The 13,606-nt window shown below is 38.9% G+C and overlaps 1 protein-coding gene across 6 annotated transcripts in view; it reads left to right on the top strand.

The window, feature by feature from the left end:
• Positions 1 to 13,606, top strand: part of LOC140198924 (sentrin-specific protease 7) — a 119,504-nt gene that overhangs the window by 89,809 nt on the left and 16,089 nt on the right. For all 6 annotated transcript variants that reach the window (XM_072260186.1, XM_072260185.1, XM_072260188.1 and 3 more), the window contains 5 exons: positions 4,041 to 4,177; positions 7,476 to 7,592; positions 11,102 to 11,224; positions 12,790 to 12,882; positions 13,306 to 13,517. In XM_072260186.1, the coding sequence (XP_072116287.1) occupies positions 4,041 to 4,177; positions 7,476 to 7,592; positions 11,102 to 11,224; positions 12,790 to 12,882; positions 13,306 to 13,517 (682 nt within the window). The remainder of the gene's footprint in view (positions 1 to 4,040; positions 4,178 to 7,475; positions 7,593 to 11,101; positions 11,225 to 12,789; positions 12,883 to 13,305; positions 13,518 to 13,606) is intronic.

Raw genomic sequence — 13,606 nt, 5'->3', positions numbered from 1 at the left:
AAAAAAGCATATCCTTCTCTGTAAAGACTTAGCAAAGTGACACTTAGGAAGAAATAAAGTCTTGTGGTCCAGTGAGATTAGGTGGAACTTTTTGGCCTCAACACTAAGTGGCATGTTGTGTAAATATAATGTAATGCATCAGTACTGATTAAATCCCTACTGTAAAGTATGGTGGAGGTAGCATCATGCTACGGGGATGCTTTTTCAGCAGCAGGGATTGGAAATTTAGTCAGGATTGATGTGAAGATGAATACTGCTAAATACAGAGCAATACTATATCAAAACCTGCTAGCCTTTGCCAGAAAGTTTAAACTGGTGAGGAAGTTTGTTTTTCAGCAGGACAACGATCCAAAGCACACTGCCAGAGCAATCATGGAATGGCTTCAACTGAAGAAAATTGATGTCCTTAGGTGGTCCAGTCAGAATCCCCTGACCTTAACCCAATCAAACATCTGTGGCGGGTCCTCAAGGTTGCAGTACACTGTCACTCCCAACTAACCTGGCATAGCTTGAGCAATTTTGTAAGGAGGAATGAGCAAATCTTGCCCCATCTTCTTGTGCAAGGCTAATAGAAACTGATCCAAAAAGATAACTGGCTGTAATAGCTGTGAAAGGTGGTTCAACTAAGTACTGAGTAAAGGGGGATGAATACTTTTAAACTGCTGACGTGTCAGTTTTGGAATTTTTAGTTTTCCTGGGCTACACTATGGGGGAAAAAAATCACAAATAGAAGTCTCAATTAAATTGTTCAAAATCCCTGGTTGTAATACTCATTTATGTAAACACAGGGTTGGGGGCTGAATGCTTTTTCAAGACATTGTAGATGAAGGTGCATTCATAGCAAGTATTGCATGTGCATAAAACAAAAAATTCCTCTGAAATCACTGAGGCTTTAAAAGGCCAATGTATCCACATACAATTCCCCATAATTCATTTAATTTTAATTTAAAGCTTTTAAGATTTTATGACTTCCATTTTGAAAATATTTATGCAAATTGAAAAACGTGTCCGGTAATGTAATGTCCTGACAAAGGGTCTTGGCCCGAAACGTCGACTGTACCTCTTCCTATAGATGCTGCGTGACCTGCTGCGTTCACCAGCATTTTGTGTGTGTTGCTCGAATTTAGTCATAGTCATACTTCATTAATCCCGGGGGAAATTGGTTTTGGTTACAGTTGCTCCATAAATAATAAATAGTAATAGAACCATAAATAGTTAAATAGTAATATGTAAATTATGCCAGTAAATTATGAAATAAGTCCAGGACCAGCCTATTGGCTCAGGATGTCTGACCCTCAAGGGAGGAGTTGTAAAGTTTGATGGCTACAGGCAGGAATGACTTCCTATTACGCTCTGTGTTGCATCTTGGTGGAATGAGTCTCTGGCTGAATGTACTCCTGTGCCCACCCAGTACATTATGTAGTGGATGGGAGACATTGACCAAGATGGCATGCAACTTAGACAGCATCCTCTTTTCAGACACCACCGTGAGAGGGTCCAGTTCCATCCCCACAACATCACTGGCCTTACGAATGAGTTTGTTAATTCTGTTGGTGTCTGCCACCCTCAGCCTGCTGCCCCAGCACACAACAGCAAACATGATAGCACTGGCCACCACAAACTCGTAGAAATTTCCAGCATCTGCAGATTTCCTCGTGCTTGCGTCTGGTAATGTAACTTTGTTATTAGGGAATTTTTTTTTCACTGAAATATCAAATGCGTTCTAATTGAATCAGGCTGGCAATCTCATTGTTTTTGAAGTTTGTTCTTTTGGTTGTATATTGTGCATCAAAATGTCAACTCAGAAATTCATGCATCAACGCAAGTTCCAAACCTCTGTTCAACTGATCACTCATGATTTCCTGATTATCCTGTGTTATTGGACATCTCATGAAATCTAGCAATGTGATACAAATTTTTTGAGATTCCTTTGCGTTTACTTTGGGAACTGTGATCCCACTCATTTTCAAAGGGGAGGAAATGGTGCAAGGGATTTTTGCACAATGGGGAAATGGTTAAGAGCTGCATGCGACATAGGAATGCATTTGAAAGGATATAATATTGTGCAGCTGCATTGTAAAAGCATGGGTTTCATTCAACCACAATATCAAAAACTGCACATAAAACAGTTGCTGGTGGAGTTAATTAGCAACACTAGAAGGCTAAAAGATAGCTAATTTGAGAAGTGGAACGGTAGCCATGAGACATAGGAGCAGAATTTGGCCATTCAGCCCTTCAAGTCCTCTCCGCCACTTCAACCCCATGCATCTGCCCTCTTACCATATCCCTTGATGCCCCAACCAATCAGAAATCTTATCAACTTCCACGTTAAATATACCCACAGACTTGGCCTCAACTGCAGTCTGTGGCAGAGCATTCCACAGAATCACACTTTTGGGCTAAAACAATTCTTCCTTACTTCTGTTCTAAAAGGTCACCCCTCAGTTTTGAGGCTGTGCCATCTAGTTCTGGATACCCCCACCATTGGAAGCATTCTATCCACATCCACCCTATTTAGTCCTTTCAACATTCACTAAGTTTCAATGAGATCCCCCCACATTTTTCTAAATTCCAGTGAGTACAGGCCCAAAGCTGCCAAACACTCCTCATGTGTTACCCACTTCATTTCCGGAATCATCCTCATGAATGTCCTCTGGACTCTCTCCAATGACAATACATTCTTTCTGAGATAAGGGGCCCAACACTGTTGACAATACTCCAAGTCCGGCCTGACTAGTGTCTTATTGGGCTTCAGCATTATCACCTTGTTTTTATATTCTATTCCCCTTGAAATAAATGCCAACATTGCATTTTCCTTCTTTACCACAACTCAACCAGCGAATTAACCTGGGAGTCTTGCATGAGGACACCCAAGTCTCTTTGTGCCTCTGATGCTTGATTTTTTTTCCCCCATTTAGATAATAGTCTGAACTACTGTTCCTTTTACAAAAAGTGTATTATCATACATTTCCCAACACTGTATTCCATCTGCCACCTTTTTGCCCATTCTTTCAATTTGTCTAAGTCCTGCTGCAATCATATTGCTTCCTCAGCACTACCTACTCCTCCACCTATCTTCATATCATCCACAAACTTTGCTACGAAACCATCAATTTCACTATCCAAATCATTGACAAACATTGTTAAAAGTAGCAGTCCCAATACCGACTCCTGATGAACACCACTAGTCACTAGCAGCCAACCAGAGAAAGCCCCCTTTATTCCCACTCGCTGCCTCCTGCCTGTCAGCCATGCCAGTATATTTTCTGAAACACCAGAGGATTTTATCTTGTTAAGCAGCATCATGTGAGGCACCTTATCAAATGCCTTCTGAAAATCCAGGTAAATGATATCCACTGCCTCTCCTTTGCCCACCCTGCTTGTTACTTCCTTGAAGAATTCCAACAGATTTGTTAGGCAAGATTTCCCTCTACAGAAACCGTGCTGACTTTGACTTAGTTTATCATTGGTCTCCAAATACCCTGAAACTTCGTCCTTAATAATGGATTCCAACACTGAGATTAGGCTAACGATCTTATAATTTCTCTCTTTTGTCTTGCTCCCTTCTTGAAGAGTGGCCCTTGTAAAGTAGAGTCAAATTTATATTTTTCTCATGATCAGTGGGTTGCAGAGATGGAATTTCACTTTGCTTTAACTTGCCTTGTGCTTGTTTTTAACACTGGTGTTGAGCAGTAACATTATTCCCTTGAGGGTTTCAAAAGGTACTGATTACTTATGAATGGGCTTGAGGGTAAACCAGAAATCAACTTATTACTGACTTTAAAAGAAACTAAAATATCACACTTTTAAGTATAGTCCATGTTTGAAAATATTTATTTAGCTCCTGGTGTTGCAATAAAATTGGAATTGTCGCTTCAATTGCACTTTTCTACTCAGCAAAGAAAGTTAAATTCAATCTCGTTAAGGCATCTTGATGAACCAGCGGTATTAGAAAGGTGTATGCAATGCAGAATCAGTCTTGGATATTATAGAGAATTGAGCTGGTTTTCACATTTCCATTTCTGCCTTTACTTCCATAGGAAGAAAGTACAAATTCAACAAGGGCAAATAATTACACTTTGTGTCATATACGGAGAAAGGATCATTATGTAGTTTCGTTTGCTTCAAAGCAAGAGAAGCAGAGGCATATATTTAGAGGAAACGGACAAGTTCAGAAGTAAGTTTGTATTCTGTCACCATAAACTATACTGATAGAGGTTAAGATGGATCATGTGCATGCATGTGTGTATATACGTGTGCACATTCAAGACAGTAAGACTCAAACAATTGTAAGTCTATGGTAATAACATCCTTTTTCAATGATTTTTTGAAACTTGAATTCTCCATGAGATCCATTTGAATCACCTATGAAAATCTTCAAACAGTTAGTAAATCTCTCCACTGCACCCTGTAAGATGTCTGTACATTCTCCCCGTGACTGCATGGGTTCCCTCTGGGTGCTCCTCCTCCCACTGTCCAAAGATGTACCTGTTGGTGGGTTAGTTGGTCATTGTCAATTGTCCCATAATTAGGCTTGTGTTAAATGGTGGGATTACTGGGCAGCATGGCTGAAAGGGCCAGAAGAGCTAGTCTGTGCTGTACCTCAATAAATGAATTTAAGGACACTCTTAAACCAGAGTTTGGCATAGACACTAGAAATTGTGGGACATTAGTACTGTGCGACGCTAGAATTGTCGGAGGGAGGGCATACTCCATTCTGAAGACTACATTTCCAGAAAAGATTAAAAAAAGAGATGAGACATGAATCAATTTCCAGAAAAGCTTTATAAGAGTTAGGTTTAATACCATGGGCATATGTTGTGAAATTTATTGTTTTGCGGCAACAGTACATTGCAATACATTATAATAAAAATCTATAAATTTGTGAGAAATATGTATAATAATATTATGAAATTAGTGTGAAAAGAAGTGTTTATGGGTCCATTGCGCATTCATAAATCTGATGGCGAAGGGGAAGAAGCTGTTCTTGAGACGTTGAGTGTGTGTCTTTAGGCTCCTGTACCACCTCCTTGAAGGTAGCAATGAGAAGTGGGTATGTCCTGGGTGATGGGGGTCCTTAACAATTCTTGAGGCACTCAATGCTGGGAGGCTAATGCCCAAGATGGAGCTAGCTGACTTTCTACAGCTTTTTCCAATCATGCACAGAGGCCCCACCATACCAGACAGTGATGCAACCAGTTAGAATGCTCTCCACAGTACTTCTGTAGCGTCTTTGATGACATACCAATTCTCCTCAAACTCCTAATGAAATATAGCTGTGTTTTGTTTATAATTGCATCGATATGTTGGACCTTGGATAGATCTTTAGAGATGTTGACAATCCAGGAACTTGAAACTGCTCACCCTTTCAACTGCTGATCCCTCGATGAGGACTGCTGTGTGTTCCATCGACTTCCCCTTCCTGAAGTCCTGAATCAATTCCTTGGCTTTACTAATGTTGAGTGTAAGGTGGTTGTTGTGACACCACTCAACCACCCGATCTATCTCCCTCCTGTACACCTCCTCATAGGCAAATTTATCGATGGCATTGAGCTGTGCTAGCCACACAGTCCTGAGTGTAGAGAGAGTAGAGCAATGGGCCAAGCACACATTCTTGAGGTGCTCCAGTGTTGATCGTAAGTGAGGAGAGAATGTTATTTCTGATCTACACTGATTGTGGTGTCCTGGTGAGGAAGTTGCAGAGGAAGTACAAAGGCCCAGGTTTTGGAGCTTGTTGATTAGAACTGAGGGTGCGAGGGTGTGATTGTGTAATCAGTAAACAGCAGCCTGACACAGGTATTTCTGTTGTCCAGATGATCCAAGGCCAAGTGAAGAGCCAGTAAGATTGCATCTGCTCTAGACCTATTGTGATAAGCAAATTGCAGCGGGTTCTGGTCCTTGCATAGGCAAGAATTGATTCTGACCACAATCAACTTCTCAAAGGTTTTATGTCAAGTATTAGACTTTTCAGCTATCACTTCAATTGGCTAGACATTCCACTTGATAATGATAGGTCACTGGTGATCACGTAATACAAAGCTGACTCTGAAATGCCAGAGGTTACAAATTTGGATGCTTTACACTGCAGTTTTTTAACTCTGCTCCAGTGTTGCTCTCCTGCTTTGGAAACCTCAGGGAGTTCAGCAGTGAAATGTGAACTTGTGTGGTTCTCCAGCTCAGGTTCTAGTAGTTCTGCTAATTGACCCAGTGTCAGGGTAACCCTACCGTGGGAGCAGTGAATTCCATTCACTTAAATGGAGGAATGTGGAAAAGACTTGATGGGTTGAATGGCCTAATTATGCTCCTGTGTCTTATTATCTCATGGTTTAACAGCAGCAGTGACAACATAAATTGTAGATGACTTACATTTTAAATTATTTGAACTGGTTAAATGTTTTAAAATGCTTAAGCATGTTCTTCTAATTTAATTTAAAAAAAATAACTTTTTAAATATATATTTTAAGAATTTATTTGAAAGTCTTTGTTTCCAAATGTTTGAGACATACAAGAGTTCTGTTGGGTTTGATAGCCAGCCAAACCACGAGCTACGGTTTGGCCAATACATTGTTTACAGCTGCTTTGTGGTGGGGCTCATTCACTCCTCCCACCATCACTCACATCCCACCATATGATGACAACACTATTAATGGTTGGCTTGGCTTGAGAGCACAAACTGATCAGCAAAAGTAAAGTTTGTACTCGCTTAGGTCAATATCAAGTGCAAAATGTGTGTGTGCTGATTTTAAGGAGCTAATTCTAAATGTTAGCAGGTTCGTTGTGATGTATTTCTTGTTGCCATTGTCACAGATTAAATTAATTTTTTCTTGCACCAGCTTTCCAAATTAGGTGGTGACTTGGTGTTTTTAGTTTCCCCTGCACTTGTCGAAGGGAAACTGATGGCCATCATATGTACAAGGAGATATTTAGGGTCATGTGTGGATTAGAAATGTCTATTTGTGATGTATATTGTCACATTTAATTTGCAAGTTTTCTCTCTCGTTCTGAGCCTCCAATACTTAACGAATGAATGAATTAATCCGAGTACTTAACATTTCTAACAGTACAGGGACCTTAAGTTACAAACAAACTGACATGCAAATCTGGCTCTAGGTAAAATCTCTCATACATTTTTGAAGAATTTTTCAAGCTAATAATATGTTCCATGGTAATCATTAATAACTGGATACAAGTATAATATATTCCACTAGTTTAACTCCGGGTGGTGTTTGGGTGGTCATTTAGTGAAATGAAAGAATTATGCCATGTATGCAGAGTGATATAGTATGGATTATGTTAGAAAATAGACATCTCTAACAGAGAAACCAGCTTCTTAGGAACGGAACCCTTATGTAACCCAAGGACTGCCAGTATATCACAAATGTTGGTTTGTGTTGCAGAAGTGAAAATTATTTTATTCAGAAATTGAATTGAATGTCAAAGAAATAATTTTCAAATATGTTCTTTGTTTTCTCTAGAATAATAGTCTACCCTCCTCCACCAACTAAAGGAGGACTTGCAGTTACAACTGAAGATCTTGAATGTTTGGAAGAGGGAGAGTTTCTCAATGATGTCATCATTGACTTCTATTTAAAGTAAGTCTTGTCTCTATATTTTACACTTTATATTGATTTGTAAGAGCACTTGCTCTTTTAAAGGTAAAAGAACTGGTGGTAAATCACAATAATTGTTCTTGGTTAATGTTCTTAAACAGGATTAATATTGTCATCAGAATTTGCAGAGACCATATGTTTTTTTTCTTCTACTCAAAGATTCTTTTTGTCTTATTTGGAAAGATATTTAGGTACTTAAAACAGATTTCAGCCCTACCAAATCTTAAAGCAGGTCATTTGTAAGTCATCTAAATTAGTCTGATTTGATTACATTAATCTCTTGGGATCAACTTAGAGGTAAGAAGCAAATTACGGGTTACTAGAAAGAAAATGCTGGCAGTAGTCAATTAAGTAGATGGATATCAGACCACCCTCTTCTAAGGTATGATTTATTGTTAAGGGCTACTCTGCATATTGTAGAAGTCGGTCATGTTTTGCAGCCCACAGCAATCAGTTGAAACTTTGTTCACTGGTTTATTTGAGCCTAGTGTAGGAATTATACTATGCAAGTAGCACACTAAATGTAATTGAACCTAGGGGTACCATGCCTAGTTTGTTGAAAGCAGTTTCACAGATAGACAGGGTGGTGAATAAAGCACTTAGCTTGCTTGCCTTCATCAGTCAATGCTTTGAGTATTGGAGCTGGTCCATTATATTACAGTTGTATAAGACGTTGGTGAGGCTGCACCCTGCAGCTTTGGTCACCACATACGGGGGAAACTTGGTGAAAATTGAAAGTGTGCAGAGAAAACTTACGAGGATGCTGTCAGGACTTAGAGGGCCAGAGTTATAGAAAGAGGTAGTCAGCTCAGTTTTTATTCCTTGGACTGTAGGAGAATGAGGGGTTACATATGACAGTATTTAAAGTTATGAGAGGCGTAGATAAGGTAGATGTTAACGGTCTTCCCAGGAGTTGGGAGTCTGAAATAAGGATGTGAGTTTAGGGTGAGAGGGAAAAGATTTAAAATGGACTTTTAAATCTTTTCATGTAGAAGGTGGTGTCAGAGGAAGTGGTTGAGGCAGGTACAGTGGTATGGCTAAGTACAAGAAGGGAATTGGGCAAAAGCAAGCAATTGGGATTAGATGGTCAGCATGGTCTCATTAGACCAAAGGGCCTGTATCAGTGCTGTATTGTTCTATACACTATGCATAGAAGCGTCTTGATTAGTTCCAGGATTACTTAAAAATCACAGTTCATTCAGTGATTATTGTATCCTTAAGATAATACGCGACGTGCCATTCATTTCTAAGGTTCAGATCTTAGATGAGCATTTTCTTGTCGGTCTTCAAATACTTATCTATTACTTTATGAGCACATAAGAGATCATACCTCCTAATCAGTATGCAATTACAATAAATCCCTTTGATCCAGCCAATAAAGTAGTGTGACATACTGTAAAAGATCTCTTGTACTCAATAGACTTTTTATTAGTAGCCACATTTCTTTTTGTGACCAGAGCTGTTTCTAAAGTCATCATGGCTCCCTACATTTGTTTTTATGTTATCTGCTTTAGGAATCTGCTACAGTACTATAAAACTATATTAGTTCCTAATAGTTATCGAGGAAGAATTCATTCATTGTACACTGGCATGTTCTTTTGATTGACTGTAAATGAACAAAATCTGCACAGGTAACTAATGCAGATAGTGGACTGCCTTAAAACAATGTTATTTACAATTGCATCCTCCAAATCTTCATTGTAGCATTCAAGATGATTGTCGATATCTTCAAATTCTTTCCAGTTCCTAACTTGCTGAAGTAGTGAAATACTTTCACTTTCTCTCCTGGTCATTTCTGGCCTGGATGCTTAAAACCTCAGTGAGTAAAGCAGTTCTAAATTTTTTTTACTGCTTATTTCTTGGTAACTATCAGTGACAAGAATCACTGCCTTTTGAACATAAGTGCATACAACTGATGCTATTTAAAAACTGTTTGCTCTCAGCATGGTGTAATGCCTAATGGCCACACGATGTGCACATGACTGACACTGGTTAGAAAATGTCCAGTATCAGTCTCCTTTCCCAATTAAGTGGCCTATTGTCTCAAGTAAAACAAAGGGAATCCTGCTGGTTTTCTTGAATTGTTTTTGTTTTTTAAGAGTTGTCCCAAATAAGTGGCTGCTCCAATTAACCAATAGCTCAATTTATCAGAATCCACTTTCCATTTAAAACTGAGTTAATCATATAAATAGATCTATGTACAGTGATAAAATCAGAATCAGGCTTAATACTACCGGCATATGTTGTGTAGTTTGTAGTTTTGCGGCTGCAGTACATGGTGGTAAAGCTGTGAATTACGATAAGAAGTATATATGAAAATAAATTAAATAAGTAGTGCAAAAGGAGAGGGAAACAATTACTGAGGTAGTGTTCCTGGGTTCATTGTCCATTCAGAAATCTGACGGCAGAGGGAAGAAACTGTTCCTGAAACGTTGAGTGTGTGTCTTCAGGCTCCTGTGGGAGGTGGGCATGCCCTGGATGATAGGGGTCCTTAATGAAGGATGCCACCTGACCTTTTGAAGGTGTCCTGGATACTGGGGAGGCAAATGCCCATGATGGAGCTGGCTGAGTTTACAGCTTGTTGCAACTTTTTCCAATCCTGTGCAGTGGCCTCTACATGCCAAACGGTGATGCAACTAGTTAGAGTGGTGCACATTTAGAAATTTTCCAGTGTCTTTGGTGACATACCCATTCTCCTCAAACTCCAAAGGAAATATAGTCGCTTTTTTTTGTAATTACATCAACATATTGGGCCCAGGGTAGATCCTCAGAGATGTTGACACCCAGAAACTTGAAATTGTTGACTCTTTCCACTTCTGATCCCTTGATGAAGACTGGTATGTGTTCGCTCAACTCGACTTTCCCTTCCTGAAGTCCACAATCAATTCCTCAGTCTTACTGAAGTTGTTGCTGTGACATCACTCAACCAGCTGATCTATCTTACTCCTGTAGGCCTCCTTGTCACCATCCGATTGTCCATCACATCCCATTGTTTTCAGTGAGAGCACTGCATGTGCATTAGATTAAATCTGCATAGAATATCCTGATTGAGAGCTAGAAAATGTGATAGCTTGTTAGGCTCCATGAGGAATCTGTTGATATTGTACAGGAGCTGGGAGTAGCACTGTGGAAGATTAAACCAACACTGAAATTTGGGTCTTGCCTGGGAAAAAAAAACATGGTTAACTCCAACTGAAGTATTGGCGTGGGCTGGAAAATTTGTCCCTCTTCTGCAGTCCTATCATGCTTGTAAAGGATTCTTAAATACATCATCAAATTTGATCAATGAATGAATTTTTCAACAACTGCAAATAACATGGACCATAAAGAGTGCCCTTTTCTCTTATGTAATATGGTCGTGAATTTGAGATTGCGGGTTAATTGTTCATTCTGAGAAGTTCTATCAAAGCTTGTTGCATTACATTTTCATTGTAAAAAGCTTTATGAAAAATTTAACCTCATTTTCATAAATCATTTCAATATTTTATAAGGTACCTGTTGCTTGAGAAAGCACCTAAGGAACTTGCTGAGCGTACTCACATTTTTAGTAGCTTTTTTTATCGACGTCTGACCCGAAAGGATAATGCTGAATCAGAGGAGGTGAATAATCTCTCGTAAGTAAATCTTCCACAATTCACATACTCAATTTTGTGGTGTTCATTTGTAGATTTTTTTTAACGGGGATATAAGCATCATCTGTAAGGGCCAGCTTTCATTGCAATTGGGAAGATGATGGTGTGATACCATCCTGAACCACAGCAGGCACTCCGATGAAGGTACTCACGAAGTGCTTTTGAGCTATTTTGGGATTAGGACTTCATTATCAATATCTTTCCAAATCAGGATGATATATGACATAGAAGGGATCCTGCAAGTGGTGTTCCCAGGTGTCTGCTGCCCCTTCTTGGGTGGTATGGTTTGGGAGGTGCTGCTGGAGTAGTCAGTGTGAAATTTTGTGCATGGTATTCACAGCTCTGCTTTGGATGCATAGGGAATGAATGTTCTGACTTTGAATGGGATACCAGTCAAGTGAATTGCTTTGACCAGGATGATGTCAAGATTTTGACATCTGTTGAAGCTGCACTCCAAAAATCCAGGCAGTTAAAATAAAGTATTCGACCATGGTCTTGATGTAGATGATGGCAGTTTTTTGGGGTATCAGGAGGTGAGTCACACATTGCAGAACTCCCAGCCTCTGCCCAGCTCTTGCAGCCTTGGTATTTACATGGCTGGTCCATTTGATTTTCTGATCAAAGTGATTCCAAGAATTATTATCAAACCATTTGCACTTTTACAGCTTTTTTTCCGCTCTGTGTATTGTCAGTTGTAGATGTAGGTTAAGTTGAATTGCTAGATTTAGATACTGGAAAGCTACTCTTTTCACTCTGCTTGTTTTCACTAACTTTGTTTTTCTAAAAACAAAAAAAGATGTTGAATCACGCAAACAACAGGAATTCTGCAGATGCTGGAAATTCAAGCAACACACATCAAAGTTGCTGGTGAACGCAGCAGGCCAGGCAGCATCTGTACCTCTTCTTAGAGATGCTGCCTGACCTGCTGCGTTCACCAGCAACTTTGATGTGTGTTGCAAGATGTTGAATCATTTTGGATTCATTCAAATTCAAGAAAAACTGAAGATTTGACTTGGTCTTACTGAATATTGTTTAAAATTTAGCTTGAGCATATCTGATTTTGTTTGGAAGTTCATGCAGATGATCTTTCCATTCTGTCATCTATTTAATACATAAGGTTGCCTCTTCTCTTGATTGGAAGATCAATGGGCAAAGTAATACCTTGGACCAATTGAAGTCTGGTATTGTGTCAACTGAATACTTCCAATCTAAAAGGACTGTTGAAATGAAATAGTAATGTATGTAAATATTTGTTGTTTCTTATTATTTGGCAATTCTGACTCTGAACGTTATATTTAGGCAGATGCACAGTTTGAAGTGCATCTTTTTTCCTTGTCGATATTTGTGCTGGAACTGGCACAATCATTTTGAAATGCAGATTTAGACTACTTCAGATCTTCAGTATCACTAGTACTGTTTTTTGAGAATGAGGCTGCAAAAGCAAAAATTTGAAACTATTCAACAAACTATTCCAGTTTTTATTTGCAAATAACTCCCAGTAGCAAATCTGTAATTTACTATCTGGGAATATTGTACTGACTTTCCAGAATACAACAGAAGAGGCATCAACGTGTGAAAACGTGGACTCGTCATGTGGATATTTTTACAAAGGATTTCATATTTGTGCCGGTCAATGAAGAGTGAGTACACTTTATGCAGGTGTTTCGAAAATAAAGACACTGAACTATTTTTGTCAGAAAGCTGAACCTGGCTAGTGTGCTGTGACTGAACTAAAATATTAATTGTTAACTGACAGAATCTGCTAATATTTTAAATTTTTTGCAAGAGCTATCTAATGGTAAAAGATCAACACTAGAAACAGTTAAGATAAGCCACATTTTGAGTTATCTGTTTTTGTATGATTTGCACATGGATGATCTGGTATTATGAGAAGAAATGCTGAATGTCTGCAGCACTTTAGTTTTACTAGTGACCGACTTATCCACTTGAACAAATATTGGACTGAAGAGACATGTGGAATATTAATTATTAGTAACTGTGAACTAGGGACAAACTAATAAGATGCAAGCTTGTTAGTTTATTGCTGTCGTATTTTCTTCCAGGTCTCATTGGTACCTTGCTGTGATTTGTTTTCCTGGGTTAGATAAAATAGTTTATGAATCTGATTTAACCAATGAACCAAAGGCAAGCAGATTACTTTCAAACTCATCTTCCATACACTCTAATAGTGAAAACATAAATAGAGATCATATGTCATCACCGGATGAACTGGAGGATAATACCTCTCAAAGTGTGCCATCAGAGGATTCAGAAGGTAAGAAACACAAGCTTCTTACTTAGATGTTTGTTGTTTTATTGATATGTCTTCAGCGACGGTTAGTATAATCAATTTTTTGTGAGACA

Source organism: Mobula birostris, chromosome 6, assembly GCF_030028105.1.
Source record: "Mobula birostris isolate sMobBir1 chromosome 6, sMobBir1.hap1, whole genome shotgun sequence".
In the NCBI taxonomy this organism is placed as follows: Eukaryota; Metazoa; Chordata; class Chondrichthyes; order Myliobatiformes; family Myliobatidae; genus Mobula; species Mobula birostris.
This window is presented reverse-complemented; position numbering and strand designations above follow the sequence as displayed.